The sequence below is a fragment of the Erinaceus europaeus genome, chromosome 15 (genome assembly GCF_950295315.1).
Source record: "Erinaceus europaeus chromosome 15, mEriEur2.1, whole genome shotgun sequence".
NCBI lineage: Eukaryota > Metazoa > Chordata > Mammalia > Eulipotyphla > Erinaceidae > Erinaceus > Erinaceus europaeus.
The window spans coordinates 5,144,795-5,166,162 of NC_080176.1; the positions used below are offsets into that span (position 1 = coordinate 5,144,795).

The window sequence follows — 21,368 nt, forward strand, 5'->3', positions numbered from 1 at the left end:
AGCAGGTGCACTCTGGCTCCAGCTCTCCGCTCAGGCCTCCGGGGGTGACATGCTGGGGGGGGCGGGGGGGCTGGCCCCATCCCTGAGGGTGATGCCTGGAGTGAGGGGCAGAGAAAGGCGCGGCCAGGCAGACACCCAAATTTCACTGGGGGTGGGGATGGGGCTGGTGGGCCTTCTCACTGCACGGCTTGTTCGTTGGCGCTGCTTCCTGAGTCCTGTGGCTTCATCACGTCGGGCAGCTCGGGCGGGCTGGAGAAGGGCTCGATGCGCAGGGCCTCGAATGCCTCGTCTGGGGGAGGGACGCTCGCAGTGGGCCGGTGCCCCGCAGACCCGCTCACTGCGCCGCCCCCCGCCCGGGCCCGTCCCCGTCCCCGTCCCCGTCGCCTCCCCGCGGGGCGGAGCCCCCCTTCCCGGCCAGGCCAGGCCAGAGCTGCGGGTCCCTGGGGGCGGGGCGGGGCGGGGCGGGGCGGCGCGCATCCCACCGGCTCTCCACACGCCCGGCAGTCGGCAGGTGCGCGGCCATCTTCTGGGCTCGTGGGGGGCCGTCCGCCAGGACAACACCCGCCGTCCCGGGGCGCAGGCGCCACAACACGTGCACCCGCCTGGCGAAGGGCCCGCACCCCAGGGCTCCCCGCCGCCCGCCGCCGCGCAGCCTGTTTCCCGCCCGAGACCGCGGGCCGCCGCACCTGCCCGGAAGGCCAGTCCCACCGTGGCCGGGGCCTGCGGCCGCGCGGTCTGGCTGGTGAAGCCGCACTCGCCCAGCGTCTTGCCGTCGTCCAGGAGCTGGTCGTCCTGCGGGAAGGCGGCGGTGACCGGAAGTCAGTGAGGCGGCCCCCGGTAGCCGGTGCGGGACGCCGCCTCGTGACGCCGGCCCGCGACCCGCACACAAAGGCGGCCCCGGGCCCCGGGTCGGGCGGGAGCCCCGCGTCGCCGCGGGCGTGTGCGGGGCGGGGGATCGTGGGCTCGGCCCCGCAGCCCCGGCCCGACCTCCACCTCCACCTCCCGCCTCCGGGCTGGCGGGGCCGCGGCGCCCCAACGGCCATGGGAGCCCCCCCGCACCTTGTACAGCCGCTGCTCGTCGGGCGGCCGCTTGAGGATGCCCTCGACGATGCGCTTCAGCTCGAACACCGTGCTCGACTCCTTGGCGTCCGTGAAGATGGTGGTCTTGTGGCGCCGGATCATGAGGAACACGTCCTGGCGGCGGCGGGCCGGCGTGAGCTCACCGCCCGGACCCCCCCGCCGCCGCCGCCGCCGCCCCCGGCCCGCCGCCCCTCCCCCCGCACCCGCTCACCATCGCGGCGGCTCCTCTGCCCTCGACGCGCCGGCGCGGCCGCGCTCCGCCCCGTTCCCAGCAGCCCGCGCGCGGCCCGGCATGCCCCGCGCAGGGCCCGCCCCGCCCCGCCCCCGCCGCCATTTTAAGCGCTGAGGCCGCGAGGCCGGGACACCAGCGGCCGGCCGCCATCTCGGCGCCGGGTTCGCCTTCCGCGGGGCGGCACGGCCAGGATCGCACGTCCCTTCACGGGGGCGGGAGGGGGCGCAAGAGCCGGCTCAGCCTTCTTTGGGGGCTGCCGGGGGCTCAGCTCAGGGGGGCGCTGTCCCCCACGCCCCCGGGAGGGCGGATGGATGACGCTGCACGGCGAGGAGCGGGCCGCCATGTTAGGAGAGCTGACTCAGGGCGCGGCGCGGCGGCCATTTTGAGAACGTGCTAAGTTTGGGCCTTCCGGCCGCCGTAGCGTAGGGCGGGCCCGCCCGCCTCGGTTGAGGGACTTGGCCAGCGGCCACGCCCGGAAGTTGATTTTGAGTTTATGGAGGGAAAGTCCTTCCGGGGCGTGAGGAGCAGGTCTCGCACTACCTGGGGCGCTGCTGCGGGAGAGGGGAGCCGGCCTTCCCATGGCCGCTCCGAGAGTCCCTGCCCGTGCGCGGCGGCCCGCCCCCCGCCCGCCTCGGGGTCACCTGCGGGGGCGCCGCGCTCCGGGTGGCGGCCGGAGGGGCCCACTTTGCTCTCGGCTGCTCGAGGGACGGCAGCCGCCGGTTCCCACCTCTCCCCCCGCAGGGCGTCGAGCTTTCGCCCCGGAACTGTGAGGGCCGGGGCGGCACGGCAGCCCGTTCCCCCCGGCCTGACCGTCTCCGCGCCCCACTGGCCGTGCGCCCTGGCCCCCGACACCGGCCCTGTGAGCCCAGGGCAGGCGGCAGCGCTCCGGCTCCGGGCGGGGAAGCCGCGTCTCCTCGCCGCCGGGAAGGGCTCCGCACGGCCGCCTTATCTGGGCTCGGACCCCCTTGCCCGCCCCCGCTGCCCCTCACAAGCCCACCGCGCACTTCTCGGATGTCGCCGGGCGGAGGGCCAAGGCGGCTCCCCGGGTGCGGGGTGCGGCCGACCGAGCCCCGTCGCGTTCCCGCCGCAGCCAGCCAGCCGCCGGCCCCCCTCTCTGTCGCATTTCACCCCAGACACAGCAGTTCACAGCCACAGCTTTACTAAACCACGGCTCTGGGCCGCGGGCTCGGCGCCCTGCCCCGGCCAGGCGAGGCCCCGGGAGCTGTCCGGGCGCGGGGGCCCCGCGGGCGTCAGAGGCGGAGGCGAGCCCGGATCCAGGGGCCGTAGGCGGCCACGTCGGTGTAGACTCCGGGGCGGTTGGGCAGCGCGCAGCCCCGGCCCCAGCTCACCACGCCGGCCAGGACCCACCGGCCAGAGCGCACGCAGGCCAGCGGCCCCCCGGAGTCGCCCTGCGGGGGAAGGCGCTCAGGCGGGGAGGCGCGGGCGGGCGGGGCGCGGGCGGGCGGGGGCGGGGGCGGGGGGGCGCGGGGAGGCGGGGCGCACCTGGCACGCGTCCTTGCGGCCCGCGGCGTAGCCGGCGCACAGGCTCCCCCGCGGCACGATGCGCTGCGCGCGCGGCACGGCCGAGCCCTCGTGGTACAGGCGGTCGCAGGAGCGCGCGTCCAGCAGGGGCACGCGCACGCCCTGCAGCGGGCGCCACTCGGGCAGCGGCACTGGGGGCGGCGCGGGGGTGCGTGAGCGGCTGGGGGCACGACCCCCCCCACACACCCACACCCATACGCTCGGCCCCGCTCACCTCCCGGCTGCAGGCTGCCCCAGCCGGTGACCCAGCACGGAGTTCCGGGCGGCAGGCGCGCCCCCGGCGCGGGCAGGCAGACGGGCTGGACGCGGGCGCTCAGGGGCAGCGGGCGGCGCAGCTGCAGCAGGGCCAGGTCGCCGCGGGCCTCCTCGGCCGAGTAGTCGGGCGGCAGCAGCACCCGGTGCACCGGCGCCCAGAGCGCGCGCGGCCCCGCCCGACCCAGGCGCAGCGCCCCGACACGCACGCGGTACTCGGCCGGCGGCGCGCTCCTGCGGGACAGGCGCCGCTGCCTCCACGCCCCGCGCCCCGCCCGGGCAGTCCCAGCACCCCGCGCCCCGCCCGGGCAGTCCCAGCGCCCCGCGCCCCGCCCGGGCAGTCCCAGCACCCCGCGGCCCCGCGCACCTGGAGAAGCAGTGAGCCGCCGTGAGCACCCACTGGGGGGCGACGAGAGAACCCCCGCACACGTGCGCCCCGCGGTGCTGGACGCTGGCCTGCCACGGCCACTCCCCGTCGCGGGCGTCGCGGCCCCCCACGATCCGGCTGGACACTCGAGGCCGCCCGCAGGCTGCGAGGGGACGGGAGACACGGCGCGTGGGCTGGAGGGGCTGGACGGGGACGCGCGCCAGGGGCTGGAGGGGCCGGCACGGGGGTCTGGGCCGCCTTACCTTCGGACCCCAGCGCCCAGGCAACACCTGCAGGAGGAAGCAGGGATTAGGGTTGGCGTCGCGCAACAGGACAGGGAAGGGGGGTCAGAGATTAGGACGGAGACACGCTGCCCCTGACCTGGTGCCAGGCGCCCACTCCTGCCCAGGGCCCTGCTGGTGGGCAGCCTTCCAGAAGAGGGGGCGCAGGACGTGCAGCCCTGGAGAGGTGAGCGGACAGCACCCAGAGCCTCCCACTCACCCAGGGCACCCCGAGACAGGTGAAGAGACAGTGCCTGGACCCACCCCCAACTCCCCCAGCAGTGCCCTGGGAAAGTGGGGGACAGTGCCTGGGGCCCCCTCACCCAGGGCACCTGGAGAAAGGTGGGGGGCAGAGCCCTGGGAAAGTGGGGGACAGTGCCTGGGGCCCCCTCACCCAGGGCACCTGGAGAGAGGTGGGGGGCAGAGCCCTGGGAAAGTGGGGGACTGTGCCTGGGGCCCCTCACCCAGGGCACCTGGAGAGAGGTGGGGGGCAGAGCCCTGGGAAAGTGGGGGACAGCGCCTGGGGCCCCCTCACCCAGGACACTTGGAGAAAGGTGGGGGGCAGAGCCCTGGGAAAATGGGGGACAGTGCCTGGGGCTCCCTCACCCAGGACACCCCTGGAGAGATGAGGAGACGGGATCTGCATGTTGCACTCACCCAGCAGTAGTAGGAACAGGACCTGGAGGCAGGAGGCCCCCCACATTCTGTTCTCCCTGAAGGCCTCCAGCCTGCCTGGCTTGCCCTGGCTGTGGGCTCTGGCTGGAGCCTGCAGGGGAGCAGAGGGTCCTTGGTGGTGCCCCCCTGTGGTCTTGGCTCTGCTCCCCTCCTGAGCCTGGCAGAGCCGGACACCCTGGGGTCTGGCCCCAGCTCGCTCTCTCTCCATGAGCATTCTCTGCTGCCTAGGCTGGGGGATGGACGGGACTTAAAGGGAAGGCGGGGCAGGGGCACCCCAGATTAGGGAGCCAGGCGGGGCTGTGGCTGCCAGGAACAAAGATGCCCTGAGTAATGCTTTCTAGGCAGGAGCAGAGATGCCAGGTGCCACCAAGGCTGGGCTCCCTCCAGGAAGCCCCAAGAAGTGCTGGTGGTTCCTTGGGTTTCAGAGCTGTTCTGCTGGCCTGCAGGGAACTCACCCACGGGTTGGCCTGGCCCCTTCTGCCTGGGTCCTACAGGGCAGGGCAGGAGCTGACCTCGGGAACCAGCCCACCACAGACAGTAGCAGGCTCAGGGACATCTGGGTCGGAGACAGTGGGCGTCCAGGCACTGCCAGCCTGCGTGGCCAGAGCTGAGTTCTGGCAGGAGGGGGGGTTGTCACACAGGGACCAAGGATCCTGACTGTGGTTGTCCCTCCAAGTCCCCGTGTCACAGGACCCCAGCCCAGCCATCTCTATAGGGGCAGGGGTGACAGCGTGCACCTCACCATGGCCTCAGATTCCATTTTTGACACCAAAGAGAGCTGCACAGAGGGTGGAGCAGTGCTGAGGGGTCTCTGCTCTAAGAAAAGTAAAGATGGCTGCCTGGGAGGAGGCCAGTGGACTTGGAAGCTGAGGTCCTGAATTTCATCGAATGTACTTCTCTTTCTCATAGATAAATCATTTATTTGTTTATTTTTGCCTACAGAATTATCGCTGGGGCCCGGTGCCTGTGCTATGAACCCACTGCTCCTAGAAGCCATTTTTCATGTTTTTTGGATAGGACAGAGAGAAATTGAGAGAGGAGAGGGAGATAAAGAGGGAGAGAGAGACAGACACCTGCAGACCTGCTTCACCATCTGTGAAGTGACTTCCCTGCAGGTGGGGAGCCGGGGGCTCAAACCAGGATCCTTGGGTGGATCTTACGCTTCATATTATGTGTGCTTAACCTGATGCACCATAACCTGATTCCCCATAGATAAATCATTTTTAAAAAAGGAATAAAGGGGTTGCTTTGCAAGCAGTGAAGCAGGTCTGCAGGTGTTGATCTTTCTCTGCCTTCCTGTCCTCTCTCCATTTCTCTCTGTCCTATCCGACAGCAGCAGCAGCAGCAATAACGGCAACATCAACAATGGGGGGAAAAATCCAGGAGCAGTGGATTTGAAGTGTAGGCACTGAGCCATAGCAATAGCCCTGGAGGCAAAAAAAAAACAAAACCAAACACAGGGAGCAGGGCGGTAACGCAGTGGGTTAAGCGCACGTGGTGCAGAGCACAAGGACCGAGTAAGGAACCCAGTTCGAGTCCAGCTGCAGGGAAGTTTCTTCACAGGCGGTGAAGCAGGTCTGCAGGTGTCTATCTTTCCCTCTCTCTGTCTTTCCCTTCTTTCTCCATTTCTCTCTGTCCTATCCAATAACGATGACATTATTAATAATAACTACAACAATAAAATGACATGGGCAACAAAAGGGAATAAATAATTTTTTAAAAAATACAGGGGACTGGGTGGTCATACACCTGACTGAGCATGTGTATTGTCGTGCACAAGGAAGGACTCAGGTCTGAGCCCCTGCTCCCCACCTATAGAGGGGATTGACGAGCAGTGATGCAGGTCTGTAGGCCTCTCTCTCTCTCTATTTTTTTTTTTTTGCCTCCAGGGTTATCACTGGGGCTCGTCCCTGTACTGCTCCTGGAGGTATTTTTTCCCCATTTTTGTTCTCTTTGTTGCCCTTGCTGTTACTGTTGTTATTGTTGTTAGATAGGACAGAGAGAAATCGAGAGAGGAGGGGAAGACGGGGAGAGAAAGATAAGACACCTGCAGACCTGCTTCACCGCTTGTGAAACGACCCTCCTGCAGGTGGGGAGCTGGATCCTTGAGCGGGTCCTTCTGCTTTGCAACATGTGTGGTTAACCAGCTGTGCTACCATTCGGCCTCCTTCATTCTATCTTTTTTTGTTCTTTTTTAAAAATATATTTACTTCCTTTTGTTGCTCTTGTTTTATTGTAGTTATTGTTGTTATTGATGTTGTCGTTGTTGGATAGAACAGAGAGAAATGAAGAGACGAGGGGAAGACAGAGAGGGGGAGAGAAAGACAGACACCTGCAGACTTGCTTCACCGCCTATGAAGCAACTCCCCTGCAGGTCCAGAGCTGGGAGATCAATCTCTTTCTTTTTAAAGACCAACAATTTAATATTATTTATTATTTTGACCAGAGCATTTCCCAGCTCTGGCTGATGGTGGTGCAGGGGACTGAACCTGGGACTAGAGAATCTTAGGTATGGTGGTCTGGGACGCAGTGGATAAAGCATTGGACTCTCAAGCATGAGTTCCTGAGTCCAGTCCCTGGCAGCACATCTACGAGAGTGATGTCTGGTTCTTTCTCTGTCTCTCTCCTCCTGTCTTTCTCATAAATACATAAAATCTTAAAAAAAAACAACTTAGGTGTGACAGTCTGTTTTACGTAACTATTATGGTATCTTTTCTGCCCTCTTTTTCTCTTTTCTCTCTCTCTCTCTCTCTCTCTTTTTTTTTTTTTAAACCAGAGCACTACTCAGCTCTGGCTTATGGTGGTGTGGGGGGATTATTGAACCTGGGACTTCGGAGCCTCAGACACGAGAGTCTCTTTGCATAACCATTATGTTATCTACACCACCCCCATCCCACCCTCACTTTTTCTCCCTCTTTTTTAAAAATTTTATTGGGGAATTAATGTTTTACATTCAACAGTAAATACAAATGTTGTACATGCATAAATTTCCCAGTTTTCCATATAACAGTACAAGGCCCTCTGTGTCCCCCCCCCTTTTTTTTTTGCCTCCATAGTTATTGCTGGGGCTAAGCGCCTGCACCACGAATCCACTGTTCCTGGAGGCTATTTTTTCTTTTGTTGCCTTGGTTGTTTTATCTTTGTTGTGTTTATTGTTATTGTTGTTGTTGATGTCATTGTTCGATAGTACAGAGAGAAATCGAGAGAGGAGGGGAGAGAAGACACCTGCAGACCTGCTTCACCGCCTGTGAAATGATTTCCCTGCAGGTGGGGAGCCGGGGGCTTGAACAGGGATCCTCACGCTGGTCCTTGTGCTTTGCGCCACGTGAACTTAACCCGCTGCACTACCGGTATTGTTTTTTTTATAGTAACAAATGTACTTTTAATTGATTTCCAGATAAAAACTACTTAGCAGGGAGTTGGGTGGTAGCGCAGCGGGTTAAGCACACGTGGTGCAAAGCGCAAGGACCTGCGTAAGGATCCTGGTTCAAGCCCCTGGATCCCCACCTGCAGGGGAGTCACTTCACAGGTGGTGAAGCAAGTCTGCAGGTGTCTGTCTTTCTCTCCCCCTCTCTGTCTTCCCTTCCTCTCTCCATTTCTCTCTGTCCTATCCATCTACAATGACATCAATAACAATCATAACTACAACAATAAAACAAGAGCAACAAAAGGGAAAATAAATATTTTTAAAAACTACTTACTACTTAGCAGGGAGTCAGGCAGTAGCGCAGCAGGTTAAACGCACGTGGCACAAAGCACAAGGAATGGCATCTTCGGGATCCCAGTTCGAGCCCCCCGGATTCCCACCCTATAGGGGAGTCGCTTTACAGGCAGTGAAGCAGGTCTGCAGGTGTCTTTCTCTCCCCCTCTCTGTCTTCCCCTCCTCTCTCCATTTCTCTCTGTCCTATCTAGCAATGATGACATCAGTAACAACAACTACAACAATAATGAAAAACAAGGGCAATAAAAGGGAAAATAAATATAAAAAAATTAAGAAAAAAAAAACTACTTAGCAAAAGCCAGTAACTAGTTTACTTTCTCCTCTGTCAGAACTGTACTCTGCACCCTTGGCAGCTGGGTTCACTGGTTCTGTTCATGACTGAACTTTAGTCACCGCATTAGAAAAAACAGAACAAGGCATTATAAAAGTTGAGGTGAGACATGTGGCTGGCAGCCGATCCACTCCTTTATACTCCATATTTTCCTGTAGCTCTTCGACATTGTCCATGTAAGCTTTCATGGCATCTTCCTCGGAAGTCCCTTTATCTCGTTCTAGGAATCCCACTTGGCCCGGTCTTTGAAGTCCAGCAGCCCCTGGTCCTTCTGTATTCCCATCACCTACAGTTGCTTGTTTGTAATGGCGGTAGAGGAGCAGCATGTCCTCATCGGTGGGTTTGGTCTTGAGGTTCTTCACCTCCTCAGCAGCTTTTTCAAAGTCAGGCTGAGACATGCCGGCGGGGATGCAGTGAGGTTCGCACGGATACTGCAGAGGCGGCGAGGCGTACTGAGCGGTCCCTGTTTCTCTCTTTCTTTTTCTTTTTCTCTTTTAATATTCTCTTTTGTTGCCTTTGTTGTTTTATTGTTGTAGTTATTATTGCTGTTGATGTCATCATTGTTGGATAGGACAGAGAGAAATGGAGAGAGGAGGGGAAGACAGAGAGGGAGAGAAAGACAGACACCTGCAGACCTGCTTCACCGCCTGTGAAGCGACTCCCCTGCAGGTGGGGAGCCGGGGGCTCGAACCGGGATCCTTACGCCAGTCTTTACCCTTTGCACCATGTGTGCCTAACCTGCTGTGCTACCGCCCAGCTCCCAATTTTTCCGTTTCTATCAAATAAAATAGAAAGTAAAGGAAAAAAAAGGTAATACGGGTAGTGGGAGGGTAGCGCAGTGGGTTAGGCACACACGGCGCAAACCTAGGGGCAGCCAGCCCACACCCCAGCCTTAGTCAGGGGCTTCGTGAGGAGCCCACAGACCTGGCGCACCTGGTAGTGTGTGATGGGCACTGGCCTGACCTGGGGGGCTGCCCCCGGGGGCCCCCCTCCGGCTTCCCAGACCCCATGAGCCAGGCCTGTGCCCTTCCGGGAGCCCCTTGCCCTCCCTGCCCAGGCCTCTGCGCCCCGGCAGCCTGGGCTGGGCCTCGGGGGACTGACACCTGGCCACAACAACAACAGAGGGGGTCAGGGCTGGGGCTGATGTGGAGGGCAGAGATGGGTGTTGGGTGCTGGGGAAGGGTTTGGGGTGCCGGGCAGGAAGGGGAGGAGGGGGCGGGTCCAGACACTCGGCTCCGAGGGAGTCAGTCAGCACACACGCAGCCTTGTTTATTAGACGGAGGTCCCGCCTGGGCTCAGGGCCGCAGGGACAGGGGCAGGCTGGCCACGGTGCAGAGTAGGGGCAGCAGCAGGGCCGGGCCCAGGGCAGTGGGCCCGGGGCCACTGTCCAGCACCTGTTTGATCCAGTAGAAATAGTCGCTGACGTTCACGTAGATGCCGGGCCGGTTGGGGATGGCACAGCCCTCTCCGCGGCTCACGACGCCCACCTGCACCCAGTGCCCTTGGTCTTCACAGACCAGCGGGCCGCCCGAGTCGCCCTGGGGAGCAGCGACGCTGAGAGCGGGCCCTTGGGGTGGGGAGCTGGTGGGCAGGTGGGTGCGGACCCCACCCCTCCCCAGGGAGTGAGCTCAGGGGGGAGCCAGGTGGCGGCTGGCAGGTGGGTGCGGGCACGGCCTCACCCTGCAGCTGTCTCTGCTGCCGTCCTCCGTGCCGGCGCAGAACTCATTGTCCCGGGAGTGGGGTGAGGGCTTGGAGTACAGGGAGTCACACCAGGAATGATTCATGATAGACAGCATGGCCTCCTGGAGGGTTCTGGAAACTGTGGAGGTGGAGGGAGGGAGAGAGAAGGGAGAGGCCCTGAGCCCTTCCATCCTGGCTGGCCCAACACCCCTCTGCTCAAGCCCACACCCCACCCGCCTCCTCCCTGCAGCAGGGACTCTCTCACATGGGGCTGACATGGACACCCATGGGATGGCTCCCCTCAGCTGAGAGACTCCAAGAAGCCACAGCCAGACCTTGCCATCCCACAGACAAGGACAAGGACCAAGGAGGACAGCACAGTAGGTGCAGCTGCTGGGCCCGCACCTGCCTGCCGAACCCCACCCAGCTCTGGCCTGAGCTCACTCTCTGGGGAGGGCTGGGGTCTGCACCCACCTGCCAGTCCCCCACCCCGAGGTCCCGGGTGACTGGCTAGGTGTCTGCTGACACTGGTGGCCAGGAGCCCCCCCTGGGAGGCACGGGGAGCATCAGCACTCCAGGGCCACCTAGAGACAGGACGCGGATCCGTGGAGGGAGACAGGCGACCCTGGGCAGCTCTGTCCACCTCGGAGGGACAGAGAGGCCGGTCCCCAGAGGCAGAGCCGGCAGCAAGTTTCCAGGCCCAGGACCTCGGCCCAGCCCCCCTTTTCTGTGGCTCCCAGACGTCGGCCCAGCCTGTCCTCACCATTCCACCCCCAGCCGGTGATCCAGCAGTCCTCACGGTTGATGAACTCGGCCGAGGTGTTCTTGACGCAGACGGGCTGGACATACTTTGTGAAGCTCACGGAGGAGGCCAGACGCAGCAAGGTGATGTCGCTGAACTTGCCCGAGCTGAAAACGGGGTGCATCGTAATGGTCTGCACGCGGTAGCGGTTCAAGTAGGCCCTCAGGTTCCACACAGAGACTGGATGAGTGATCTCACCAAACTGGACTGTCCACAGGTAGGGATTCATGTACCTGGCGGTGAGGGGCACCCCAGGGCTCAGCCCAGGAAGGCCAGCCGCCCCCCCCCCCCAAGCACCAGCCTGGGGACACAGCCTCACCCAGCCCACCTGACCTTCTGGCACCCCCAGACCTGAGACTAGGCCCCAGTGGGGGGTTGGTTGGAGGGCACACAGCTCCGTTGCCAAAGCCCCCTCCCCAGACCGGGCTCTGTGTCAGCATGGGCCCCAGTGCTGGAGGGGAGGAGGAGGTGAGGCTGACGTGCCTGGTGGGGAGGGGGGAAGGAAGAAGAGCAAACAGGAAGCCCACATGCATGGAGTGTTCTGGGAGGAATGGACAGAGGCCCCTCCAGGGACACCTGTAGACACAGGCCACTATAGCAAAGGCCAGGACCATGGGAAAATGTGCTGGGGCGGGGCAGGTGGGTGGCAGGTGCAAGTGCGCCTGGTTAAGCACACCCATCACCAGGCTCAAGAACCCGGGTTTGAGCCCGCACTCCTGCTCCCGCGCCCTGCCTGCAGGGGGACTGTTCACAGGCAGTGAAGCAGGTCTGCTGATGTCTGTCTGTCTCTCTTCCTCTCTATCTCCTCTCCACTCTCAGTTCCTCTCTGTTTAGTCAAATAAAATAGAAACAAACAAATGGCCACTGGGAGCAGTGGATTAGTAGTGCTGACGTGAAGTCCCAGTGATAATCCTGGTGGCAAATAAATAAATAAAAATAAAATTTAAAATAAATAAAATTTAAAAATTGTGCTGGTCGAGTCCCCGGCTCCCCACCTGCAGGGGAGTCGCTTCACAGGCGGTGAAACGGGTCTGCAGGTGTCTATCTTTCTCTCCCCCTCTCTGTCTTCCCCTCCTCTCTCCATTTCTCTCTGTCCAATCTAACAATGACATCAATAACAACAACAATAATAACCACAGCAACAAGAAGACAACAAAAGGGAAAATAAATAAATAAAAATTTTAAAAAATCGTGCTGGGGGGGGGCGGGGGGTAGTGCAGCGGGTTACATGCAGGTGGCACGAAGCCCAAGGACCAGAGTAAGAATCTTGGTTCAAACCCCCGGCTCCCCACCTGCAGGGGAGTCGCTTCACAGGTGGTGAAGCAGGTCTGCAGGTGTCTGCCTTTCTTTCCCCCTCTCTGTCTTCCCCTCCTCTCTCCATTTCTCTCTGTCCTAGCCAGTAACTAGCGACATCAACGATAACAATAATAACCACAACGAGGCTACACCAACAAGGACAAGAAAAGGGGGAAAAAATGGCCTCCAGGAGCGGTGGATTCGTGGTGCAGGCACCGAGCCCAGCAATGACCCTGGAGGCAAAAAAAAAAAAAAGAGAGAGAGAAGGAGAAGGAGAAGGAGAAGGAGAAGGGCTGTTTCCCATTCTGTCTCCCCTTATCAATTTCCCTCTAATAAGTAAATTAAAATTATTTTAAAAATACACTTCAAAGAGAGAGAGAACCCGCACATCATGTACTCAGGGGTGGAAGTCAGGGCCTGCAAGCCCCAGGCTTCATCCACGGAGCTCCCAGGCTACCCCCCAGGCCATGTGCCAGTAAACCCGGAGCAGACCCCCAACTCCACAGCACGCCCCCCCACCCCCCGCACCGGCAGCTCACTTGGGGTACAGGCAGTGGGTGGCCGTGAGCACCCAGTGGTGGTTCAGCAGGGTGGCACCGCAACTGTGGCGTCGGAGCCTCTGCAGGCTGCCCATCCAGGGCCAGCGCCCAGGCGACGTGGGGGACCCGCCAATGATGCGCTCGCTCTGGGAGGTCAGGCCACAGGGGACTGCGGGACAGATGGACAGAGAGACTCGGGCTGCAGGACGCAGGCCCCGGGGGTCCGCCCCCATCCCACTCGCACCCCTGTCCAAGGGTACCTGAGATAAAGGGAGGGTCCTCCAGGCCTGGGGAAGAGGAGGAAAAGATGAGGAGCGTCTGCGCTGGGCCCGCCCCTCGCCCACACCCCGCGCCCCTGGGCGCCCGCACCCACCCCGCGCGCCTGGCGCCATCGGCACCCACAGAGTCGCCAGCAGCCACCACGCGGCCATGGCCCCCCCCACACCGGGCGACCCCTGGGGGACAAAGGCAGAACCCTGCGGCCCCCCGGGGCCCCTTCCCTTGACCTCTGACCTGGCTCTTTGATGACTCTTTTTTTTTTTTAAATATTTATTTACTTATTTTCCCTTTTGTTGTCCTTATTGTGTTTATTGTTGTTGTAGTTATTGATGTCGTTGTTGGATAGGACAGAGAGAAATGGAGAGAGGAGGGAAAGACGGGGGGGGGGGGGGAGGACAGACACCTGCAGACCTGCTTCACCGCCTGTGAAGCGACTCCCCTGCAGGTGGGGAGCCGGGGCTCGAACCGGATTCCTTACGCCTCTTCTTGTGCTTAGCCCCACGTGCGCTTAACCCACTGCGCTACCGCCGACTCCCTTGATGGCTCTTTTATGGTGTCCGTGTCGCAAGCCCGCCTTTTCCTGCCTTCACCCCCTGAGGCCTGCCCCCTCTTCCACCAGGAACCCTGGATGTTAGCTACTGCGGAGACCCTTGTGCATCCTGAAGGCCCAGGTTTGAGGTCCAGCACTTTAGATCGTAGTAACGTACTGGAGTTTCTTGCTCCTAAATCAATAAATTAATTCAAATACTCATAAACTGGTGGCCCAAAAGGTGGTGCAGTGGATTGAGCCTTGGACTCTCAGACACGAGGTCCTGAGTCCCGGCACTGCATATGCCAGTGTGCTGCTCAGGCTTTCTCTCTCTCTCAGAAGTAAATTAAAAAGCTTTGCAGCGGCTTAAACGCACGTAGCGCAAAGCACAAGGACCGGCATAAGGATCCTGGTTAGAGCCCCGGCTCCCCACCTGCAGGGGAGTCGCTTCACAGGCGGTGAAGCAGGTCTGCAGGTGTCTGTCTTTCTCTCCCCCTCTCTCTCTGTCTTCCCCTCCTCTCTCCATTTCTCTCTGCTCTATCCAATAACAACGACATCAATAACAATAACTACAACAATAAAAAACAACAAGGGCAACAAAAGGGAGTAAAAATATATATATATATATATATATATATATATATATATATTTTAACATGGTTCTCTAAAAAGTGGAAAAGGAACACATAAATAGATATTTTTTAAAAAGCTTTGAAAATAGGCATTACAGTGATGCAAAAGGCTTTCATGTTTGCACTTCTGAGGCTCCAGGTTCAATCCCCAGTACCACCATCAGTCATACCTGAGCAGTGTCCTAGTATCTTTCTTTCATTTTTAAAAATATTTATTTTCCCTTTTTGTTGCCCTTGTTGTTTTTCATTGTTGTTGTAGTTGTTGTTGATAATGTCGTTGTTGTTGGATAGGACAGAGAGAAATGGAGAGAAGAAGGGAAGACAGAGATGGGGAGAGAAAGACACCTGCAGACCTGCTTCACCACCTGTGAAGAGACTCCTCAGCAGGTGGGGAGCCGGGGCTTGAACCAGGATCCTTATGCTGGTCCTTGCACTTTGTGCCACGTGCACTTAACCTCTTTCTTTGATTTCTTTTTTTTTTTTTATTGGGGAATTAATGTTTTACATTCAACAGTAAGTACAATAGTTTGTACATGCATAACATTCCCCAGTTTCCCATATAACAATACAACACCCACTAGGTCCTCTGAATCCTTCTTGGACCTGTATTCTCCCCCGAGTCTTTTACTTTGGTGTAATACTCCAATTCCATTTCAGGTTCGACTTGTGTTTTCTTTTCTAATCTTGTTTTTCAACTTTGGCCTGAGAGTGAGATCATCCCATATTCATCCTTCTGTTTCTGACTTATTTCACTCAACATGATTTTTTCAAGGTCCATCCAAGATCGGCTGAAAACGGTGAAGTCACCATTTTTTACAGCTGAGTAGTATTCCATTGTGTATATATACCACAACTTGCTCAGCCACTCATCTGTTGTTGGACACCTGGGTTGCTTCCAGGTTTTGGCTATTACAAATTGTGCTGCCAAGAACATATGTGTACACATTTCTTTCTGGATGGAAGTGTTGGGCTCCTTAGGATATATCCCCAGGAGAGGAATTGCAGGATCATAGCGTAGGTCCATTTCTAGCCTTCTGAGAGTTCTCCAGACTGTTCTCCACAGAGACCAATTGACCAGTTGGTCTCTGTGTCAACTGGACCAATTGACATTCCCACCAGCAGTGTAGGAGGGTTCCTTTGACCCACACCCTCTCCAGCATTTGCTGCTATTACCTTTTCTGATGTCTGACATTCTCACAGGAGTGAAGTGGTATCTCGTTGTGTTGTTAAAATTCGGAGGCTCTAGCCGGCCGGGCTATCTTCATGGGCGGGTAACAGAGACACGGAGACAATGGCTGGGCAGGGAAGCTGTATTTCTTTATTCACGAACAATGATTCATAAACTAAACCAAACTAATCACCAAACAGAACTCTGCTGTCTCTTTGCGGCGGCGCAAGCACTCTCTCCAACTCTGGAACTCAGGAACTCAGGAACTCTGGTGGGGTTCCTTCGGGGCGGGGCCAAGCAGGCCCGCGAAACTAACTGGACTGATCTAATTCTCTCGGTGGGGGAGAACTAGAACTCAATGTAAAGCATACAACAATTCCCCCTTTTCTTTTTAACTAAATGGCTACAGTATCAAGGGTGTGGGGTGAACAGAAACATATATCATACAGGCATTTTTAAAAAAGAAACTGGCACAAACATGGAGAAACTTGTAAGCAAGTAACAAGAACCAGCGTGTTGCCAAGGGAAGGCCTGAGGTGGCCATATCTGCCTCTGTGGGCTAAACTTTATCAGCTTAAAAAAAACATCTCTTGCCTCTGGGGGGCGTACTTTCTTTGACGGGCATTTGCATGGGGGCGGGAACGGCCTAGAGTCCCAAAGGCAGCTGGCTGCAATTTACTTACTATGAAACAAAACTTGTTATTAGCATATCTCTAATAGAGAAGGAATTTGAGACTTTTACATAGCAACAATGTCTTTTTAACCTTTTGTTACACCCATTCAAGATGGAGTCAGGAAAGGAAACCTCAGGCATGAGAATAATTAGCATAGCCATTGTGCGATCTACCATTTCTAATAGAGAAGGTAATGGAGAGTTTTACATATCAACAAGTCTATTTAACCTTTTGTTTAGCCTAACTTAGTTAAAATATATTGATTGTTAACTAATTTTTACCTCAGACTTTAAATGTAAGTTAATTTTATCTTTATGAGAATTACGTTGAAAACCTTTATTATTTAACTTTGACTAGTAAGAATTTAGCCTTAAAGTTACTGTTTACCAAACTTTAAACATATACATAAACATGGTCATTAATACACAAGGAGAGAAACCTTTGTTACGAAGACATGTCATTTTAAACACGAATTTAAATCTGTACTGTCTTAGTTGTTGGGGGGGGGGTTCACCATCCAGAGGTGGCTTCTCGCGCAGCTTCACTTCTAGGAATTGCAGGTTGAGATCTCTGCACAAATCTCTGCGTACTCCAGCTTGTCTGCCTTCAGACTGGACCGGCAGCTGGAGATCTCGTGTGCCCAGTTTCGGCAGGGAGCCCGGGGGTCCGGGAGGTCTGGGAGCGTTCCAGAATTTATAGCAAGAGGGCAGGCAGGCCAGTTTTGTAGAAGGCGCGGGCCTAGGTGCCCAGGGGTGGCGGCCATGATAGGCCTCTGCGGCCCTGCCCCATGGCCCTGTCATGTCTGCTGCCCTACTCGCAGTGGCCGAGCAGCGTGGAGGGATCACGCGTCCAGTGCCCTGCGCCACGCGGTGGAGAGCCGGCTCCTGTGGGCTGGCCTTGGGCTCTTGCGTGTTGGCATCGGGCTCCAGCATGTTGGCATCGGGCTCCAGCATGTTGGCGTCAGCCTCCTGCGGGCTGCGGGGCTCTTGGGGCTCTTGTGTGCTGGCGTCAGCCTCCTGCGGGCTGCGGGGCTGCGGGGCTGCGGGGCTGCGGGCGCGTTGCGCGGGGTTGTGTGGGCGCAGCTGGCTGGCTGGCTGGCTGGCTGTTTAACCAGGTGGAAACAGCAGCTCCGCGCCTCGCCTCCCACCCACTGGCTATTCCCGCTGGCTGTTCTGAGTTTGCCCGAGCGAGTGGAAACCACAGAGTGGTCCAGAGATAAATGTTCCGGAAACAGCAAAACAGTCTCGTGAAGAAAGAGCAGAGGCCTTTGGAGATGTCTTCACAAGCAGAAGAGAAGGCCATAGTGCATAGGCAGCCAAATTGTCTTTACTTATCTGAGAGTTGTGCAGGTCAGCCCCACGTTGGGCGCCATTTGTTGTTAAAATTCGGAGGCTCTAGCCGGCCGGGCTATCTTCACGGGTGGGTAACAGAGACGCAGAAACAACGGCTGGGCAGGGAAGCTGTATTTCTTTATTCAGGAACAACGATTCATAAACTAAGACAAGCTAATCACCAAACAGAACTCTGCTGTCTCTTTGCGGCGGCACAAGCACTCTCTCTTACTCTGCAGCTCAGGAACTCTGGAACTCTGGCGGGGTTCCTTGGGGCGGGGCCAAGCGGGCCCGCGAAATTTAACTGGACTGATCCAATTCTCTCGGTGGGGGAGAACTAGAACCCAATGTAAAGCATACAACATCGTTGTTGTCTTTATTTGCATTTCTCTGACAATCAGAGACTCGGAGCAGTTTTTCATGTGTTTCTCAGCCTTCTGGATCTCTTCTGTGGTGAATATTCTGTCCAAGTCCTCCCCCCATTTTTGGATGGGGTTATTTTTTGTCTTGTTGAGTTTGGCAAGCTCTTTATATATGTTGGTTATTAGACTTTTGTCTGATGTATGGCATGTAAAGATCTTCTCCCATTCTGTGAGGGGCCTCTTGGTTTGGGCAGTGGTTTCTTTTGCTGTGAAGAAGCTTTTTAATTTGATGTAGTCCCATAGGTTTATACTTGCCTTAGTCTTCTTTGTAATTAGATTCGTTTCATTGAAGATGTCTTTAAAATGTATGCGGAAAAGAGTTCTGCCAATATTTTCCTCTAAGTATCTGATAGTTTGTGGTCTAACATCCAAGTCCTTGATCCACTTGGAATTTACTTTTGTATTTGGTGAAATACAGTGATTCAGTTTCATTCTTCTGCATGTTTCAACCCATTGTTTCCAATACCATTTGTTGAAGAGACTCTGCTTTCCCCATTTAATAGTCTGAGCCCCTTTGTCAAAGATTAGATGTCCATAGGTGTGGGGCTCACTTCTGGGCTCTCAATTCAATTCCTCCAACTTAATGTTGAGGGGCTGTCCTTTGCCAAACGCGTTCTTATTGGTCAGTTGGCGAGACAGCATCAGGCAGATCCATCGCTGAGGAGCCAGAGACGACCCGAACTGCCTCTGCGGCTTCAGACAGACTATGACCCACATAGTCAATGACTGCCACCTCTCCAGATTCAAAGGAGGTCTCGAAACTTTACATCAGGCTCAACCTGACGCTGTTGACTGGCTACGGAAGAAGGGCAAACGCTAGAAAAAGAAGAAGAGATATTGGTCTGTAGTTTTCTTTTTTGGTTGTGTCCCTGTCTGCTTTTGGTATCAGGATGATGTTGGCTTCATATAAGCTGGCAGGGAGTATTCCAGTGTCTTCTATCTTCTGGAAGACTTTTAAAAGTAGAGGTATTAGTTCTTCTTTGAAGGTTTTGTAGAATTCATTTGTAAAACCATCTGGTACAGGACTTTTATTTTTGGGGAGATTTTTGATAACTGTTTCAATTTCATTAGCTGCGATGGGCCTGTTCATGTTATCCACTTCCTCTTTACTTAGTTTTGGAAGTTGGTAGGTATCTAGGAAATTGTCCATTTCTTCCAGGTTCTCTAGCTTGGTGGCATATAGTTGTTCATAGAAGCCTCGCATGATATGTTGAATTTCTGCAGTGTCTGTTGTGATATCTCCTCTTTCATTTACTATCCAATTTATTTGGATCTTCTCCCTTCTTTGTTTTGTGAGTCTGGCTAAAGGTTTGTCAATTTTGTTCACTCTTTTGAAGAACCAACATTTACTTTTGTTGATCTTTTGTGTGGTTTTCCTATTCTCAATGTTATTTATTTCTGCCCTAACTTTAGTGATTTCTGTCCTTCTCGTTGCTTTAGGGTTCCTTTGTTCTTCTTCTTCTAGGTCTTTAAGATGTGCAATCAGGCTGTTTATTTGTGCTTTTTCTTGTTTCCTAATGTGTGCTTGTATAGCTATGAACTTCCCTCTCAGTACTGCCTTAGCTGTGTTCCAAATATTTTGATAGCTTGTGTCTTCATTTTCATTGAAGTCTCGAAACATTTTGATTTCTTCCTTTATTTCCTCTTTGACCCAGAAGTTGTTAAGAAGTGTACTGTTGAGCTTCCACATTTTGGGACTGTTACTAATCTTTTGTTGATTGTTAAGTGTTAGTTTAATTCCACTGTGGTCTGAGAAGATGCTTGGGATGATTTCAGTGCTCTTGAATTGGCTGATGCTGTCTTTGTGGCCTAACATATGATCTGTCCTTGAGAATGACCCATGTGGATTTGAGTAAAATGTGTATTCCAGTTTCTTGGGATGAATGACTCTGAAAATGTCCAATAGTTCTAGTTTGTCTATCTCTTCATTTAGCTCCCTTATGTCTTTATTGATTTTCTACCTGGATGATCTGTCAAGTTGAGAGAGTGGGGTGTTGTAAGTCCCCTATTATGACTGTGTTGCTATTAATATATTGCTGTATCTCTTTCAGTAGATGTTTGATGTATTTAGATGGCTTCTCATTGGGTGCATAGATGTTAATAATTGTTAAGTCCTCTTGATTGACTGATCCTCTGAGCATTAAGTAGTGTCCATTCCTATCTTTTTTAACCTTATCTATTTTAAAGTCTGTTGTGTCAGATATGAGAATAGCTGTTCCTGCCCTTTTTTGTGGGCCATTGGCTTGTATGATAGTTTTCCATCCTTTCACTTTAAGTCTGTGTTTGTCTTGTTGAGTTAGGTGGGTTTCCTGTAGACAGCATATTGTTGGGTTGTATTTTCTGATCCATCTTCCTACTCTGTGTCTTTTAATAGGTGAGTTCAGGCCATTGACATTTATTGATATAAAAGATTGAAGATATTTTAACGCCATTCTTGTAGAGTTTTAGAGTGTTCTGATATATGTCCTATTTATGATGATCTGACTGTTTATAGGAGACCTTTCAGAACTTCTTTCAGGGCAGGCTTGGTGATAGTTGATTCTTCAACTGTTGCTTGTCTGAGAAGGTTTTGATGCCTCCATCTAGTCTGAATGACAGTCTAGCAGGATATAGTATTCTTGGTTGAAAGCCTTTCTCATTGAGCACTCGATAGATATCTTGCCATTCTCTTCTGGCCTGTAGTGTTTGTGTGGAGAAGTCTGCTGCTAATCTTATGGGTTTTCCTCTGTAGGTGACTCTTTATTTTTCTCTTGCAGCCTTCAGGATCTTTTCTTTTCTTTTTTTTTCCTCCAGGGTTATTGCTGGGCTCGGTGCCTGCACCATGAATCCACCGCTCCTGGAGGCCATTTTCCCCCTTTTTTTTGTTGCCCTAGTTGTTGCAGCCTCGTTGCAGTTATTATTGCCATTGTTGACGTTGCTTTGTTGTTGGATAGGACAGAGAGAAATGGAGAGAGGAGGGGAAGACAGAGAGAGAGCGGAGAGAAAGATAGACACCTGCAGACCTGCTTCACCACCTGTGAAGCGACTTCCCTGCAGGTGGGGAGCTGGGGACCCGAACCGGGATCCTTACGCCGGTCCCTACGCTTTGTGCCACGTGCACTTAACCCACTGCGCCACCTCCTGACTCCCCAGGATCTTTTCTTTATCCTTATTCCTTTCCATTCTAAATATGATGTGTCTTGGTATCTTTAAGTCTGGGTTAATTCTGTTTGGGACCCTCTGGGCTTCTTGAATATTTATGTCTTTGATGTTGTCTAGACTAGAGAAGTTTTCAGCTATTATGGCCTAAAGAATGCTTTCTTCCTCTCCCCTCTCTTTCTTCCTCTGGTAAGCCAATAATGTGTATATTGTTTCTTTTGAAGTCATCCCATAGGTTTCTGTTGTTGTTTTCAGCATCTCTTAATCTTTTTGAGATCTCTTCTTTTTTAGTTGTCTCTAATTCATCCTCAATCTTGCTAATTCTGTCTTCAGCCTCACTGATTCTATTCTCTCTGCCCTCTACTGTTTTCTGGAGTTCATCTATTTTGTTACCCTG

At 55.2% G+C, this 21,368-nt stretch overlaps 3 protein-coding genes and 1 pseudogene across 5 annotated transcripts in view; all 4 read right to left on the reverse strand.

Moving 5' to 3' along the window:
* Positions 1 to 21,368, reverse strand: part of FLYWCH1 (FLYWCH-type zinc finger 1) — a 133,833-nt gene that overhangs the window by 68,851 nt on the left and 43,614 nt on the right. The window lies entirely within an intron of this gene.
* ELOB (elongin B) lies at positions 149 to 4,602 on the reverse strand. Of its 3 annotated transcripts, none has more exons than XM_060172538.1 (5): positions 4,412 to 4,472; positions 3,474 to 3,763; positions 1,060 to 1,194; positions 687 to 792; positions 149 to 289 (listed from the first exon to the last, which is right to left on the reverse strand). In XM_060172538.1, exons 1-5 carry the CDS (start codon positions 4,455 to 4,457, stop codon positions 177 to 179), a joined length of 690 nt encoding a protein of 229 aa, XP_060028521.1. In that variant the 5' UTR covers positions 4,458 to 4,472; the 3' UTR covers positions 149 to 176. The 3 variants fall into 3 exon arrangements, with proteins under 3 accessions (XP_060028521.1, XP_060028522.1, XP_060028523.1); XM_060172540.1 differs by lacking the exons at positions 149 to 289; positions 687 to 792; positions 1,060 to 1,194 and adding exons at positions 2,511 to 2,721; positions 2,816 to 2,985; positions 3,069 to 3,340 and having other exon boundaries at positions 3,474 to 3,641; positions 4,405 to 4,602; XM_060172539.1 differs by lacking the exons at positions 3,474 to 3,763; positions 4,412 to 4,472 and adding an exon at positions 1,292 to 1,477.
* LOC103127224 (acyl-CoA-binding protein-like) lies at positions 8,401 to 8,957 on the reverse strand (annotated as a pseudogene).
* On the reverse strand, positions 9,725 to 13,229 carry LOC103127225 (serine protease 41). Its single transcript, XM_060174092.1, has 6 exons — positions 13,172 to 13,229; positions 13,059 to 13,085; positions 12,799 to 12,967; positions 10,925 to 11,070; positions 10,161 to 10,300; positions 9,725 to 10,019 (listed from the first exon to the last, which is right to left on the reverse strand). Exons 1-6 carry the CDS (start codon positions 13,227 to 13,229, stop codon positions 9,777 to 9,779), a joined length of 783 nt encoding a protein of 260 aa, XP_060030075.1. The 3' UTR covers positions 9,725 to 9,776.